Source organism: Schistocerca nitens, chromosome 1 (assembly GCF_023898315.1).
Source record: "Schistocerca nitens isolate TAMUIC-IGC-003100 chromosome 1, iqSchNite1.1, whole genome shotgun sequence".
NCBI classification, from domain to species: domain Eukaryota; kingdom Metazoa; phylum Arthropoda; class Insecta; order Orthoptera; family Acrididae; genus Schistocerca; species Schistocerca nitens.
The window spans coordinates 835,695,712-835,714,533 of NC_064614.1; the positions used below are offsets into that span (position 1 = coordinate 835,695,712).

The 18,822-nt window shown below is 39.2% G+C and overlaps 1 protein-coding gene across 1 annotated transcript in view; it reads right to left on the minus strand.

Moving 5' to 3' along the window:
* The window catches only part of LOC126263109 (serine/threonine-protein kinase VRK1), a 236,124-nt gene that overhangs the window by 69,558 nt on the left and 147,744 nt on the right, over positions 1-18,822 (minus strand). Inside the window, exon 6 of the mRNA XM_049960119.1 lies at positions 7,849-8,065. Coding sequence (XP_049816076.1) covers positions 7,849-8,065 — 217 coding nt within the window. The remainder of the gene's footprint in view (positions 1-7,848; positions 8,066-18,822) is intronic.

Genomic DNA, 18,822 nt, shown 5'->3' on the forward strand with positions numbered 1-18,822 from the left:
AACATCAACAAAAGCAAAACGAGGATAATGGAATGTAGTCGAATTAAATCAGGTGATGCTGAGGGAATTAGATTAGGAAATGAGACACTTAAAGTAGTAAAGGAGTTTTGCTATTTGGGGAGCAAAATAACTGATGATGCTTGAGGTAGAGAGGATATAAAATGTAGACGGAATGACAAGGAAAGCGTTTTTGAAGAAGAGAAATTTGTTAACATCGAGTATAGATTTAAGTGTCAGGAAGTCGTTTCTGAAAGTATTTGTATGGAGTGTAGCCATGTATGGAAGTGAAACATGAACGATAAATAGTTTGGACAAGAAGAGAATAGAAGTTTTCGAAATGTGGTGCTACAGAAGAATGCTGAAGATTAGATGGGTAGATCACATAACTAATGAGGAGTTACTGAATAGAATTGGGGAGAAGAGGAATTTCTGGCACCACTTGAATAGAAGAAGGGATCGGTTGGTAGGACATGTTCTGAGGCATCAAGGGATCACCAATTTAGTATTGGAGGGCAGCGTGGAGGGTAAAAATCGTAGAGGGAGACCAAGAGATGAATACACGAAGCAGATTCAGAAGGATGTAGGTTGCACTAGGTACTGGGACATGAAAAAGCTTTCACAGGATAGAGTAGCATGGAGAGCTCCATCAAACCAGTCTCTGGACTGAAGACAACAACAACAATAGTAAGTTGGGTAGTTTTGACATTACGAAACTGTACGAGATTTTTTTATGAAGTTTAAAGCTAGCCTACCTGTCCAAAACTATAGATAACTTTAACAGAACCAACATTTAAAGCCCCTATGTGGTGCTTCTTTTAGTTGACAATAATGCTTGTATTATCAGCAAAAAATCTTAATTCAGCATCCTGATTCAAATAAAATGGTAGATCATTAATACAGAGCAAGAACAGTATTGGATAAATTTACTGAATCTTGTGGAATGATATTGTGATTTATCTACACGGATATGATGTCATGTTATTTCTATCACTTGAATACATTAGGTGTAACTTTCTGCGTCCTCTTTCTTGCACAGGCACTAAAGCGGATATGTGCTGAACCATGTTCCCCACAGAACATAATTTCTCTAACAGAATAGAACAATTGACAGAATCAAATGCCTTTGGTAAGCTACAAAAAAATCCCAACTGGTTATACTTTATGATTTAAAATTTTTATTATGTGCTCAGTGAAACTATAAGAATCTGCATTAGAAGAGCAGTCCATTTGAAATCTTAACTATTTTCTCTAGTATCCCACTTTTACACAGATGTGTGAAAAAAATTTCAAAAATAGTTGCAAACTCATTATGAAATATGCAGAATTTAAAATTGGCATTGGGCTCATTGTGATCTTCATCCTAATCAATATATTTTAGCTTTCTCCAAAATTTCCATTTTTGTCATTAATCACCGTAACTGATTTCTTTGAGTGTTTCTGGTCTGTGCACAATGGTGTGTCAACTGGGTGGAGGTGCAAGGGGGGGGGGGGGGGGGGGAGGCATAAATACTTCTACCCACCCCTGTCCTACAGGGTACATGATCTTGAAAACTGCCTCGGATAGCTTTAATATACTACTACATGTAAACCTTTGGCAAAGACCTTGCCACAGTGGATACACCAGTTCCCGTGCAATCACCGAAGTTAAGCGCTGTCGGGCGTGGCCAGCACTTGGATGGGTGACCTCCAAATTTCAAATGTTTTAATAACTGCAAGAATATGAAGTATGACAACATAATTTTGTTGCTGTATTTTTTCTAAATCAGACAGTACCTGTCATTACTTAATTCTGTCTGTAATTAAGATTTTGAATAATTTATTATCATAAAGTATTTCTTTCAAGATGGATGTCATACTCAAAAACTGAATATTTCAGACACTGTGTAATAACAATATTTTATGTATTTTTGTGGACTGCTAACCGGAAACAAATTTTATAAACCGTCACAAATAGCAGTATCTAACCTAACAGAATTTCAAAGCATTATGCACTTTCAGAATTCACATGATTTTCTTATGCCTGTCCTTATATAGCCACCCCTACCCAACATCCGCAGTTGGTAACTTGCAAGCATCTACGTATCACCACCATGATAGTTTGAATACGAATGTTCGCAATACAGATAACAATTATTTGTCGAATCACTTAATGGTCTGCATCCAAGCAGTATACGACTAACATCTCTGCCTCTGATCACTTTACACTAGTATATGAATAATATCTATGCATTAGTTCGCATTAACGTCTGAATATTGCTAGTTTAATGCTTGAATTTCTGTGCTGGTTAAGATGAAATTCTGTATCTTAATACACTACATGGAACAAGAGTGCCTGTAAAGAATATGAAACTGTGTAATATCTTTGTTTTTTGAAACCTCTGGTGAATTAGTAAATATTTACCTTAAAAGTACTAATGATCAGCAAACTATGTTTATTGGACAGTGACACACAGTCTGGTACAATACAGTAAATCATTGTATGTGCACTAATACAATAGTAATTCTGTCATAATTTATTCTGCCACAGTAAATGTTGACTCCAGGTTGGAATACCAACAATATAAGGAAAAGATAAGAGTGCTACTCATGGTAAAGGTGGCAACTTGAGTTGCAGCAGGCACAACAAAAAGACACTTACACATTAGCTTTTGGCCAAAGCCTTCACCAGGTAAAGAAACACGCACACATTCATTCATTGACACAAGCAAGCACAACTCACACACCCAACTGCAATCGCCGGCAGCACTTCAGTCCAAGTTACTGGAGATGTTTGTGTAAGGTGTACTAACTTATGTGAATAAAGGTAGGTGTGTGTGTGTGTTTTTTTTTTTTTTCTGGCAAAGTCTTTGGTCAGAAGTAGTTAATGTTACGTACATTTTCATTGTGCCCTCTGTAACTCAATGTGGCACCTTTACTGTGAGTACTAATGTATCTTTTCCTTATACTGTTAACGAAATGTTGCTTAGTAGTCAGGTTTATTCTCCTCCCTTATGGAATTACAAGAGAGGAGATGCACTTTCATTTACCTGTATGTACTGTGAATTGTGAAACTGAAACTGGGTACCAACTATGATACAGTGCAAATATATTGAGATTAACCACCTTTAAAACTCATTTAGTGTCCAGTTTACATAATGCGAATCTCTCCTACCTGCCACTAGTTCTCAGTATACCATTCCAGTTCAATAAGATATTAAACTTCAATATTCTTCACAACTGAGTGCAAACAAAACATTAGGTAAGTGGAACATTGCTTGAGGTCAAAGTTTTAAAGGAATATGAAAATATAAATGTCATATGAAAATATAAATGTCAGGTGAAAATATTAAATTGTCAAAAGGAGTCCATTATAAAACTGTTTGATTATGATAAAAGTAATTGTAATTACACTTCCAACAAAATAAGAAATGTATTAACAGATGAAAGATTACAAACATGATCACAACTGTGACCACATGGCCCAGTGTGTCTTCAGTCGTTTGATTTTGTTTCAGTGTTAGTGCGATTATTCTTCTTATTTTTGCCCCCCCCCCCCCCCCCAAAGATGCAATAAAATTTTGAAGTGAATGAAACATAATTGTGTTTTGCATCTTTATCGTGGACCAATTCCACAGAATCCAAATCCCCATCTAACTGAGATGAGTAAAATAAGACATATTAAATAACTACTTCTCTGCTGGGCCACAAGATCCTAGTGGGTACTTGATAACCACTAGCACTGATAACACTTCCGTCTGCCAACTTTTCTGGGCTCTGCAGAGTTATCTTCTGATAAATCATGCAGTCCAATACACAAGGAAAGTTTCAGACTAATGATAAAAAAACAGCTTTTGCTGATTTTCTGTTGTAATAATAATAAATATTATTATTATTATTATTATTAATAATAATTATTCCTTTGCAGCTCTATGTCTTTTTCAAAATTGAAAGAACAAATATGTTTTCAAGAATCTAGTAAACAAGGCCCATATTGGTGACTTTCAATACTGATGAACCGTTTCTCTTTCCAGAACAAATCAGCACTGACAGTGTAACACAGCTCTTCACACTATGTATTGACACATGTGCTTAATGGTTTTGCTATAAGATGAATGTTTCATTCACATTAGGTGAATTAGTTTGCTTGTCTCCCTCCCACATTAGAAAAGTATTTGGTATGCTACTGTCTACACACGTAGCTAAGTTATCTAATGTGACTGACTGTGCATCATGACCCAGAATTTCATTTACCACCACAGGATAGGCATGTGGTTTTTCACAAATATGATATCAGTGCACTATTACTTTGAGCTTTTGCAGCACAGAAATGTATTACTGACACTAAATTGTACATGACTATTAAAAATGAATGGGAGAATCGGCCTTATATGCTGCTGGACTCCATTATGCTTTCTGCTAATAGATCTGTTAGCTAATGAGCTGTTGCTTTTAACGTGAATTAAGATTCCAGTGCTTTCCAAAGCTACCTGGACAAACATTAATGCATGTTCTTCACTGAAGCCACTTTCATCTCCATTCTTCAGTCTAATTAACTGAGTGATATTTTCATCTTCAATGGGCTCATGCATCTAACATGTTAACTTTAGGTTAATTAAAAACGCAGTAACAGGCAATAAGAAGCAGGAAAGCAGGTGTAGACTAAAGATAATCGATGCTCGCAGTGTACGACCAGGCAATAGGAAAAGATAACATAAGTGATACTCTGCTTTTGATGTCAACTATATCTTAGCAGATAGGATCACTCACTCTGCATCAGTATTCATTTAAGTGCCAAATTGAAAACAGATTCATTACCTTAGTGAGATGCCAACAACTGTGTATCTGCTCTAGCCTTCTAGACTGACTGATTAATTTTCATAATCATAGTCACTATGATATCACGATCACTAATCCCTGTCTCTGCACTACGCTGTCAATGAGGTCTGGCCTGTTTGTAGCTCCAAAGTGAAAGATATTTTAAGTGTGTGTGGGCTACGAAACTAGTTTCTTAAGATAGTTTTTGGAAAACTGTTTCCAAAAGCACTTTGCAAGACTGACTGACTGTACTCCCTGCAGTGAATCCTTAGATGTCCCAATCTATACTCCAGGTAAAAGTTTCCCCCCCGACTAGTATTGCATGAACTGGGTATTTATGCACTACGAACCGTAGACTTTCTTTAATGACTCCAAAACTGTCACAGTAGAATCGAGTGACCTGTAAAAACACCCAATATTTAACTTGGTTTCACCTACACCTGTTACAAAACCAGATAACTTCACTGTCACAAACAATTTCAACCTCAATAGAGACAATATTTTTGGCAACCGCAATGAACACTCCCCCTCCTATGGCCCCTAATCTGTCTTTCCGATATACATTCCATGACTCACTAAATATCTCAAGAGCTTTCTACTGCAGGTTTCAGCCAGCTCTTGGTCCCCCACCCTGTCCATATACTCTTAAGTCCCTCTCTCTGTCCTCCTCCTCCACCTCCTCTCCTTCCGCCAATCTCTTCCTCCCCCACTCTCTGCCAGTCTCTTCATTCTGCCTCTCTCTGTCAGTCTCCTAATCCCTACCCATTCTGTCCATCACCCTTCTCAAACATTCAGGTACAAGCATGAAACTGTAATTCTCATGTTTCCTGCATGTCAATAAATGGCAAAGCAAATTAATTTCATGAAATCGAGAAGTATGAAATAAACTTTTAAAAGTTCCAGTGCACCTGCATAAGCCAGGAATAAAGAGTGACAACACAGTGCAGCTTGTCTGTGATGTAAACTGCATTCTTCCTTGAGCCATGAGCCACTCTTTCAATCCACAGCTCAAACTTTATGACACGAGTCTGCACACCTGTCGCCGTCAACATCATGCAATTCAATTCACAAGTTGTTATATGATTGATTGCACCCTACAACACAACTCGTGCACAATGTTTTAGTAGTAATCTCTGTCTTGCATATTTATGTTACGTGTATACAATACAAGTGGAGAAGTAGAATCATAAGCAGATTTACCAAAGTCTTTATTAGCAAGTTCAAACATATGGTAGGTACGATAGGCAAATACATCTCTATCATTAAAACTTTCAAGTCCAGGTACACTAGACACTCCACTTCCACCTCGCACTATAGCAACAGTGAACCATCCATTTCCATGTGAGAACATGTCGTTAATATCCAAGCTAAAATTAAGAGAACATCCAAGAAATACACAAGGACCACCGACGAGAGTGTGGGCTGCAACACTCTTCACTGGAATGTGATTCTTTTTGTCCCTAGATGTTGTAGTAAGTTCGAAGTTTTCTATATTTTTGTAAACTGTTGTGCGACGACGACGTCGATATCTCCTGTAAGGCAAGTTGGCGGCGTTCAATGCAGTTGCCTGTGCAGCAGCTAGACACAGAATGTGCATAGCGCGAGAGCACGCTCGCTTATATAGCGTCGGACTTAGCGTTTTCACAGTGGCCAGCGAGAGCGTTATCCCGAACGTGCATACTGCGTGTTCTAGGTATGCACGTCCTCGCTGGCGTGCCGCCAACACCGAGCCAGACGGATTACGTAACCATTAATATTTTAATGATAGAGATGTAATTGCCTATCGTACTTACCATATGTTTGAACTTGCTAATAAAGACTTTGGTAAATCTGCTTATCCTGTCTTCCACCTTTAAGCTCTCAGGTTTTCAAATGTCATCCAATGCAGTCCCCAACAATCAGTCTTTCCTTCTCAACCCATACAGTAAGTCTGCCCTGACCTGCAGTTGTGGGTGATGATGATGATGATGATGATGATGATGTTGTCCCATACTCCGTGACGGAGCGTAGGGGAACGATGCGGGAGACCCGCACCGCCGCACTAGGCAAGGTCCTAGTGGAGGTGGTTTGCCATTGCCTTCCTCCGACCGTAATGGGGACAAATGATGATGAAAACGACACGACAACACCCAGTCATCTCGAGGAAGGAAAAATCCCTGACCGCGCCGGGAATCAACCCGGGACCCCGTGCTCGGGAAGCGAGAACGCTACCGCGAGACCACAAGAAGGTGACTTTTCCAAAATATACCCCTTTTCCTAGACCTCTCTACTCCTTTTCCTTTATCCTCCTTCCTTCTGCTTCAACCCTTCTGCTCGAAGGAGGAGCTACTAGCTCTGAAAGCTTGCCAATTACAACAGTCTTTTGTGTGTGTGTTCTGCCACTTATTGGTGAGTAGATTTTTTATCTATCCAATTAAATAAATTTGTCTTCAATACAATGAGTATTTTATTGTACCTTCAAAGTGCTGACTGATGCAAATGTTATAAATCTGTGGGAGAAATAGTTAACTTCTTTTTATTTTGCTAACAAGTCCAGGAGAGGAAAAACTTACTATAGTTCTTGATTTGTGCAAAGCAGCACACAGTTCTTGGAATATTTTTCTCATTTATGAGTCAATATATATATATATATATATATATATATATATATATATATATATATATATATATATATATACTATTTGTATAACAGTAGCTTATCTGTGAGCCCACATATACTCTACTTTTGTAGCTGTACAAAACATAATTTCTCATGATTTTGACATCTAATAGGCGTATTCCTAAAACACACACACACACTTACTATCAAGCAATGAAGAAACACTAAGCAAAGCACTTGAAAGCTAAAAGCCATTCAAACAAGTCTTCAAGGAATGCTGTGATCATTGGAAGAACAGCTGGAATTAAGAGCGTACAATAATATGAGGATTAATATAGTGACGTAATACAAAACGCAAACTATATAATAACCACACTAAACACATACATTTTAAAAAAGAAGTTTGTCACAATTTAACATAAAGTAGTGACATATATTTTGGAATTTCTTCATACCTCCCACATGGGCATCTCTGCTCTCATACTCAATGGTTCCATTGTGAGCTCTCTTGGGATCAAGCTTGTATTCTGTAGATGAATATCGTGTTGCTAAACCAAAATCCACAAGGTAAACTTGGTCTTCCAAGCCTTTCTTCAGACTTAACAGTATATTACTACCCTTGATATCCCCATGGATGTAAGATTTTTCATGAATGTATTCAAGGACATCCACCTGTTGAATAAAAATACGTTCATACACACATGCAGCATAAGATGAATTTCAAACAATTTATTTACAATTGCTTACTGAATAAGCAATATTTTACACTAAAGGTTTATTTCAACTGCACTCAAATAACAATCTATGGTTAGACCTTAATAGGCGACTTTAATCAAAACCAGATTAGCCACATAAACAATTTAACTGCAATAGGCTTTATCATAATAATAACCCTCACAGTTGGTCTATAGCAAAGATAGAAAATACAAAACTGTATTTTACTCTGAGCATAGCACTTGGTTTTACACACAGCAAATCCTGTTTCATTGCACTTTTATGTAATGACATCATACAGATGGATATAATTACAATATCTGACATCTAGTGGTCTGTCGGGCAGCAGCAGTACAGGTGTATATTATGCATGAATTGACTTTCGTTCAATGCCCAGTGCATTAGCCTGTTTTGTCAAACAGAAGGAATAAAATCTATGAAAACTTTTGTTTTAAAACTAACCACAGAAACTTGATCATGATCAAGTGAGTTGGCTTTCTCTGGTAGGGTGTCTTTTAGTTAATCTACAAGTTCAATGAACCATACATGGAGTGACAGGAGTGTGTAAGGGGAGCAACCCTTATTCGTGAACAATGTCTGCAGCATAAGGTGCATTTTTCTCATGCAAAATAATCTTAATCCTTTGGTCTATTCTACACTTTCACAGTAACAATAACATCAGGGAGAAAGAACAAAATTTAATACAACAATGTCAATAATATGAAAAGGATATGTTGCTACTCACCACATATAGGAGGCACTGAGCTGCAGACAAATGCAATGAAAAAGACAACTAAACATTTAAACTTATGGACAAGTAAGTCCTTCTCCCAACACACATGCACACACGTGCCTCCCCCCCCCCTCCCCCCCCCCCCCACACACACAGAGGGGCACTGCGACCTGACTGCGTCTGACATGAGCAGCAGTCTGTTGGTGTGGGTGGTGGGTATAAGGAACAGGGGCAAAAAACTGTTTTCAAGCCCCCTGGTGTGAAGATTGCTCTGTGTGGCAGGCTTTTTGTGGGAGTGGTAGTGGTCCGCTTTATTGACCTTTCTGGGGGATATACATGTGAACGGGCATGGCTGGGGGGAAGGATGAGATGTACAGAGGGAGGGAGCACGAGAGGATGGACAGGGAGTGAGGGGACACGAGAGGATTGACAGGGAGTGAGGGAGCACGAGAGGGGGGGGGGGCAAAGAGGGAAGAGAGAGACAGAATGTGGAGGTGGAAAGAGAGGTGATGGAGGAGCTGGACAGAGAGAGGAAAAGGAGGAAGAGATGGACAGAGAAAGGGAGGAGTGAATGTGCAGGAGACAGGTGGGAGGTGTAATGGTGTAGTGGGCAGTTGGAAAAGGAAGAGGGGTGAGGAGAAGATAGACAGAGATGGGAGGGAGGGGGGGGGGAGGGAGGGAGGGAGGGAGGGAGGGAGGGAGGGAGGGAGAGAGAGAGAGAGAGAGAGAGAGAGAGAGAGAGGTGAACATAGAGATGGAGGCAGGTGCAACTCGTGTCAAAAACATACATGGTACTTAGGCAATCTCTCTCTCTCTCTCTCTCTAACCTTTTCCCTACAGGTTCGCTCGCATACCCTTTCAGGACATACCTTGCACCCACCTCCTCCACCCCCATCTCTCTATTCATGGCTTTCTGTCTACCCCTCCTGTGCCTTCTGTGTCTTCCTCCTCCTGTGTCTCTATCTCATCCTCCTCACCATTCTCTGTTTCTCCATCTCCTCCTCCTCCTCCTCCTCTTTGTCCATCGCCTCCTACCCCTCTCTCCGACCATATCCTCCACTAATTAATATTAACTATTCACAATAAATTTCACGGGCAGTATCCACATATGTCACTAAACGCACCAACGAAAATATTACTTCTTTGTTACTAACTCTATTTGCAACACAGTTTGCAGACAGTATCCACTTACGCCACCAAATGTACTTACAAAATTATATCATTTTACAACACATAAATTGGAATATACCATGTCACAAACACTGAGTGCATGAAAAACTGTTGCATCTTGCGTGACTTTTAAATTTATTACTTCTTTGATACTAACTCTATTGGTGACATATTTCATATATAGTATCCACATATCCTGCTGAAACAACTACACGAATATATCATTGTACGACACACAGTTCAAGAGACTCGACAAACACTGAGTGCATGAAAAAATGCTGCATCATGCGTGAAATTTTAATAGATTTATTCTGTCGTCCTAGGACACTCCCACAGTTGAGTCAACTTTATCCATGAAACCTGGCAGTACTTTTAAGAGCTTTCAGCTGCGAAATGAAAATGGCTTCTAGTCAAAAACCAATAGCCATCTATAGAGCTATGAAGAGGCATTGACATAGAGGCATTTACAAAATTGCCATTTGACAGATATAGAAGCAAAAGGGACACTTTGCCTAGCTTTAAAAATAAATAAATAAATAAATTCTTTCAGCACAGAAGAGAGAGTTTTATGTTGGGGAAAGTTAAAAATGGATTTAAAAGGCAAACATGAAGAGGGGGATATATATAAATATCTTCAGCACAGTGACCAAAGACCAGCCTGAATCAGAAGCTGTAGCAGTTGCCAATGCTGAAGCCCTTGTAGTTTGACTCGATCGCTGTAGGCTGCGAACAGGTACTGCCCTGGACTTGGATTTAAACCTGTAACAACTTTTAAAAAAATGAGAACAGCACTGTGTCTAGCACAACCAAAGAGTGATGTTAACTCCAAATCACAGAGAATCTGTATTTGCAAGTCATCTGCCCACAGTCATACTAGGCTGTGCATAGATAACCCAATGGCAAACTTCACCTTTGACGTCACTGTATATGTGACAGTTCATTGCTGCAGTCTATACCAAAACTGACAAATCTTGAATGCCATGTATTTCATGTGTTGCACTATAACCAGTGGATTTTTATTAATGAGTTGTGTTACCACTGTAAAATTCTGTTTACTTGTGGGTAAAGCTTTCATCATCATAGTCGCCTCAGCACGTTCTTTTGTGTCCACTTAATACAGTCCACAGCTCAGTGACGTGACCTTCAATCCTCCAGCAGCTCCAATCATCATCATCCCTCTTTTAAAAGATGTCTGGAATAAACTACTCAAATGAACAGCATGAGACAAAGCTGTAAAACATTACCACAAAGAATAGAAAAGATTCAAACTTTTGACTCACCACTGTGGAAGGATAATTCACAGCCATCACATACCCAGTCCATTGTAATCAAAGTGTTAAAACTAGAATAAAACCTACTCTCCTGGAGGAAACATAAAAACCTGTTCTTTTGTCATCGGCTAGATCAAGGATTAGGAATCCTTAAAGACTTGCCAGATATGTTTGAATTGTGATACTTTGGGGTGAGGTCTGCTTGTGTCTGTATATGTGTGGATGGATATGTGTGTGTGTGTGCGCGAGGGTATACCCGTCCTTTTTTCCCCCTAAGGTAAGTCTTTCCGCTCCTGGGATTGGAATGACTCCTTACCCTCTCCCTTAAAACCCACATCCTTTCGTCTTTCCCTCTTTCCTGATGAGGCAACAGTTTGTTGCGAAAGCTTGAATTTTGTGTGTATGTTTGTGTGTTTATCGACGTACCAGCGCTTTCGTTTGGTAAGACACATCATATAATAGAAGGAAACATTCCACGTGGGAAAAAATATATCTAAAAACAAAGATGATGTGACTTATCAAACGAAAGTGCTGGCACGTCGATAGACACACAAACATACACACAAAATTCAAGCTTTCGCAACAAACTGTTGCCTCATCAGGAAAGAGGGAAGGAGAGGGAAAGACGAAAGGGTGAGGGTTTTAAGGGAGAGGGTAAGGAGTCATTCCAATCCCGGGATCGGAAAGACTCACCTTAGGGGGAAAAAAGGACGGGTATACACTCGCACACACACGCACGCGCACACACACACACACACACACACACACACACACACACACACACACACATATCCATCCACACATATACAGACCTGTACATGTGTGGACGGATATGTGGGACAGGAACGGCTCCCTACCCCCTCCCCCAAAACCCACATCCCCCCGTCCCCCCCCCCCTCCCCCGACGAGGCAGCGCCTGCCCGTGCGTCCATCGACCCGTCAGCGCCCCGCCCGGCAAGTCACATCATCTTTGCTTTTTATATATATATATATATATATATATATATATATATATATATCCAAAAACAAAGATGACGCGACCCACCAAACGAAAGCACTGGCACGTCGATAGACACACAAACAAACACGAACACACGCACAAAATTCAAGCCTTCGCAACAAACCGCCGCCCCACCAGGAAAGAGGGAAGGAGAGGGAAAGACGAAAGGATGCGGGCCCCAAGGGAGAGGGCAAGGAGCCACCCCAATCCCGGGAGCGGAAAGACCCACGAAATTAGCGGAGACTGAGGCCTGGTGGATAGGTTGGTGACATCTGAAAAAGACCCTTCTGCCTCTTCAGCTTCGATACTTACTGCATTATTTAGTAAGCATAAAACTCTTACCTATAATGGAACAGTGTCCACATTTCTTATAAAATAATATTATTAAATGATATTGGATCTGTAAAATTTTAGTTCTGAAATACGAAAGTATCAAACAATCATGCAGGTGAATCTACCAGAACAATGATGTTACTTCTGTGATAAGTTAATTTCTATAGAGAATGTTAAAAAATGTTCAAATATCATAAGAGGTGGTAGAAGTCATTAAAAGTGGAAGAGAAAGTCCAATAAACAAATAAACATGGATCCAGAAACACACTTTGTGGGATTTGAATATTTAGTAGGGCTGAAAGAAGTTCGGGTCTTGATATGAGCACAATCATTGCACTGGTGCATCAACAGAGTCAACAGTGTGTTCTGACAACTATCTATATAACAGTGCTCCGAGTAAACATTATTCTGAGCATTAGGTAGTCTGCAGTCAGTTGTGTGATTCGAGTTGTGGTGTACTGTAGTTTCAGTAGTGTTAGTGTGTCCACCAATAACGATGCACTGTTGTATCTTCCCTTCTAACACAAGTGACTTTACTTTTGTGTTTCCTGTCATTGGTCTCAGCATATGAATGGCTCACTAGATTTTCCATTTCTCTCTTCCATCACTTCTTAGCAAGTGGTACGACAGATATGATTTTCCGTTATGGTCTGGCAAATGTAAGTAGACTGCAGGGCTGTGTCACCATGCAAAAAAAAAAAAAAAATTTCAAGGTGCAGTGTACCAACCTGGTAAGCTGTTCAACTAACTTTTCCAGTGTCACAGATCCACAGGTTTCCTAGTGCCTCAAAAAGCACAGAAACAGTACAAGGACTACTGAGCCGGCACATATAAAACCACTGTGAGCCGATTAACAGCAGCGGAAACCAGGAGCCATTCCCTTATCAGGACAGCACTTCATGAACAATGGCTGCATCCATACCATCGTCAGTGGATTCAGGCACTAAGGCTGCAAGACCACCATGACAGATAACAGTTCTGTTCAATATCTCTTGCAAAAGTGTGGTCCATAAAGTGGCTATTCAAACTGGGGGGGGGGGGGGGGGGGGGGGGGGGGGAATCCCTGAGAATTCAAGGTGCGAGCAGGAAGACGGTGTCAAGAAACTCCTGATAAATTAATGGAAATCAATAGTGAGCAGTAAGGGGGGGGGGGTGGGGGGGTGGAAGGGTAAGGGGAGAGGCAGCATACCACAATAATGACTCCTGATTCCTCTCCACTGGGCAAACCACAGTTTTTAAACATTGATAATTTACACAGAATAATACTCACATAATTAATATACTTTGAAATAGTAAGTATTTAAAAGCTTATGATTTATAAAACTCAATTCCACTGCTATGTTAAAAACACAAAATTACCTGAAATTTTATGAATTTCCTGAAATTGCCTGGAATTTTCCTGATTTTTCCAGATAAAATGTAATTTCATGAAATCGAGAAGTATGAAATAAACTTTTAAAAGTTCCAGTGCACCTGCATAAGCCAGGAATAAAGAGTGACAACACAGTGCAGCTTGTCTGTGATGTAAACTGCATTCCAGGTTTTCCAGAAGAATGGCCACCCTGGTGCACAGTTCGCTACTTCCATTTAAGATTTTATTTACTGAAAATGGAGGATTCACAGTAGACGGTGGAATTTTGATCATCATGTGTGAGCTGATGAAATTCTCTGTGCAACTGCTAAGAGAGGACATCAGCACTATTTCTCAGACAATGAATGGGAAAGTGTTCCTTGTGATAGCTTAATATGGACATATGAGCTATCACAGAAATTAAATGGTATTTATTATCAGGACTAATGGATTGGTAAGGGAGATACACACTTGGCCTCATTTTGCAGATCTCAATCTTCTATGCTTTGATTACAGACCACTTGGAAGAACTGGTCTAACGCACTCCAGTCAATGACATGCAAACTTTATACTAGATAGTGTCCTTCATGCACGCTAGCACATATAAAGACATCTTGATTAAATTCAAAGATTACGCAATTCCTTATGCTGAAGGGCAGATATCATCACACTAAGCACCTCAAATGAACAAATGTTCAGACCTCAGACAATATGCTTCTCCACATTCATTTTTGTTTACTTTATTTTCTTGTTATCAGGTTGGTTCATACGTTCATAACATTTTTGTATTCCATGTTGGTATTCTGGTTGCTATGGGTTTATTTATCGACTGATTTTTTATTTGTAGTTCACTGTTGCTATATGAGTTTACATACTGTCAATTTGTCACTTGGAGATAGGGAATGGAGCTGTGGGCACTATAAAATGGAGTGCCAAGTGAAGAAATCAGAACATTTCAAATATATTCTTCTGTTTGAGTTCAATAGAGGGGTAACAGCAGCAGAGGCAGCCAGAAACATTTGCGCTGCATGTGGGGATAATGCCACTGGACAGAGCATGCCAAGGAAATGGTTTCTTTGTTTTAAGGAGGATCGTTTTAACATCAGTGATTCTCCACATTCAGAAAGACCTTCGGGGTTTAATGCAAATTGTTTAAACACATCAATTCACAATGATCCATCTCAGTGCACTCAAGAACTAGCAAATGTGATGAACTGTGATCATTTCACCATTGTGTGACATTTGTATGCAATGGGGAAGGTTCAAAAATAGAATTAATGGGTAGCACATGCTCTAAGCCAAAAATAATAAAAAAATATATAAAAAATAAAATAAAATAAATAAATAAATAAAAATCAGCATATGTGAATCTCTGCTTTCTTGTCGCCATCTGGCTCGTGAACGACTCTGAACACTTCTATCCTGTATCATTATAAGTGATGAGAAATTATGTCATTATGCTAAAATAAGGAAAATAAAGGAATGGTTGAGCCCAAACAAAGCACCAATTCCCCATACAAAGACCCGCTCACATCCACAAAACATAATGATATATATCTGGTCAAACAGCAACAGTGTTGTGTAGTATTAATTGATTCCCCTAGGTCTAACTATCACTGCTGACATTTATTGTTAACAATCAAGATGTCTTGCAGATGCAATACAAGAACAACAACAACCAGGAAGGCTACGTGAAGTGATGCTAATCCATTATAGTGCCCACCCGCAGTCTGCTAGACTGACTGAAAGCACTATACAAGAATTGGTTTGGAAAGTCATTCCACACCCACCTTATTCTGTTCTCTATCCAACAAATTTGAAGGAATTTCCTTTCCATTATCAAATTGCACTCTGAACATTGCTTGACAAGTTCTTCACCTCAAAACCATGCGATTTCTACAGTCGTGGAATAATGTCTCCGTTATGTGTATCTGTTGTGTTTATTAAACTTATGGAAAAACACTATGAACTGATGCACCGACCAAATATTTCATTTCAGAAATTATTCAATTTTTTGAAACTTTGTGTATGAAAGGCATAAGTACTGATAAATTACTATCAACAAAGTGTCATCTAGAAATGAAATTCTGTCTATAAAACATCGACATGTTATTAAGAAATTCATTTGTGGTAATCATAGCACTCAGCAACCAAAAAAGGAAGATAGATTATAGTTTAATATCACATCCCAGCATTTGCCTTATTTAATTTATGGAAACTAAAGAGAGACTAAGCCTGGATGGCTGGAAAGGGATTTGAATTGCCATTTGCTTAATGTGGGTCCAGGTAATCAGATAGCCACTGTGCCATCCACTCAGTCTCTGATAGGGCAGTTACTAAAAAAGCTCTCAGGGTAACTCAGTAACTACAAAAATGATTTTGGTGTTTGCTATGCTATGAAGTTTACCTATGAAGCATTAAATTATTGTCATGCTAGATGAAGTATTGAATACTTTGCAAGGCATGCACATTTGAGCGAAATGTTAAGTGGACACACACACACACACACACACACACACACACACACACACACACAGAGAGAGAGAGAGAGAGAGAGAGAGAGAGAGAGAGAGAGAGAGAGAGAGATTGTTTTTGTTTATGGAGCTGTTAATTACGTGAGGGTTTGATAACTAGAGCTCATATGCAGTTATTTTTTTTAAAAGTGATGTCGACATCTATTAAATAACTTTTAATCACTGGAAACAGAGTTCAATCAAAATATCTCATACAGAAAAATGGTATACGTTGCTCGAAAATTACATCATAGCAATGACAGATCCATGACATCCCTCACAATTACAAAAATGTATACTTTAATTTAAAAAAAGGAAGGGAAGGACAGAAAATATTTCACAAAGTATTACACTGAGGTGACAAACGTTATGGGATACCTCCTAATATTGTGTCAGGCCTCCTTTTGTACACATAGTGTACCAACATCACGTGGGATGTGGGACGGACTCAACAAGTTGTTAGACATCCCCTGCACAAATACTGAGCCATGCCTTCTTATAGCCATCCATAATTGCGAGAGTGTTGCCGATGCAGGATATTGTGGACAAACTGGCCTCTAGATTATGTCCCATAAATGTTCGATGGGATTCACACTGAGTAATTTGGGTGGCCAAATCATCTGCTCAAATTGTCCAGAATGTTCTTCAAACCAACTGCAAACAATTGTGGCCTGATGACATGACATTGTTGTTTGGTAACATGAACTCCATAAATAACTGCAAATGATCTCCCAAGTAGCCAAACATAACAATTTCCAGTGAATTATGGTTTCACTTGGACCAGAGGACCCAATCCATTCCATGTAAACACAGCCCACACCGTTACAGATACAACACCAACTTGCACAGTGTCTTATTGACAACTTGGGTACATGACTTGGTGGGGGTCTGCACCACGCTCGAATTCTAACACCAGCTGTTACCAAAGGAAATCTGAACTCATCTGATCGAGCCACAGTTTTCTAGTTATCAAGGGTCCAACTGATATTGTCAAAAGCGCAACAGAGATGCTGCAGGTGATGTCCTGCTGTTAGCAAAGGCACTTGCATCAGTCGTCTGCTGCCATAGCCAATTAATCCCAAATTTTGCTGCACTGTCCTAATGGATACATTCGTTGTATGTGCCACATTGATTTATGCTGCTATTTCACACAGTGTTACTTGTCTGTTGGCACTGACAATTATGTAAATGCTACTGTTTTCAATTGACAAGTGAAGGCCGTCGATCACTGTGGTGAGAGGTAATACCTGAAATTTGGTATTCTCAGCACACTCTTGACACTGTGGATCTTGGAATGTTGAATTCCCCAATGATTTCTGACAAAGAATGTCCCATGCATCTAACCAACTATCGTTCTGCATTAAAAGCCTGTTAATTCCGTTGTGCAGCCATAATAAAGTTGGAAACCTTTCACATAAATCACCTGAGTACCTATGGTACATCTGCCAATGCACTGTCCTTTTGTACCCTGTGCATGCAGTACTAATGCCGTTTGTATATTTAAGTATCACTAACCCATGACTGTTGTCACCTCAGTGTATGTATTATAATGAACTGATACGTGTTTCTGTAATAGGAATTTCAGAATTACGATGTCTTATCTTACAGGAGGAGGCTAGTGAATTACTTCCACGAAATTGTTATTTTATTTGAAATAAAATAAAATATATAACATACGTAGATCAATATATGCTATTTTCATAAATACAAAAATTCTATTATACGTATTTCTGAGCCATGGTGGAAGAAGAGACTCAACATGAATTTCAAAATATTATTGCCAAGAAAATATTTAAATGAAGGTTTTTAAAAATGTTTTGATAGAGTATCCAGTGTCAAGTTGCACAAACTTCGAGATCAATGTTTGAATTTTTGATATACTTAATCTAACTGAATGTGGTCTAATAGTACTCAGCTAGAATTAGATACGATGGGCGTTTGAAAAGTCTGTGCAAAAATAAAAAATACTTGTGTGTTTGGGGTAAACTTTTTTTATTTTTCGACATAGTTTCCTTTTAGACTTACGCACTTCGACCAACGCTGTTCTAATTTGTTGATGTCTTCCAAATAATATGAACTGTCCAAGTCCGCAAAATAGCTATTAGCTGCTACCATCACCTCCTCTTTTGAATAAAATATTTGTCTTGCCAGTCATTTCTTCAAATTATGGAACAAATAGTAGTCCATGGGAGCCAAGTCTGGAGAATAGGGGGGATGTAAAACGAGCTGGATTCCTATTTCCATTAATTTTGCAGCCAAAACTGCTGAGGTGTGTGCTGATGCATTGTCGTGATGGAAAAGGACTTTTTTGCGGTCCAATCACCGGAGTTGTTCTTGCAGCTCT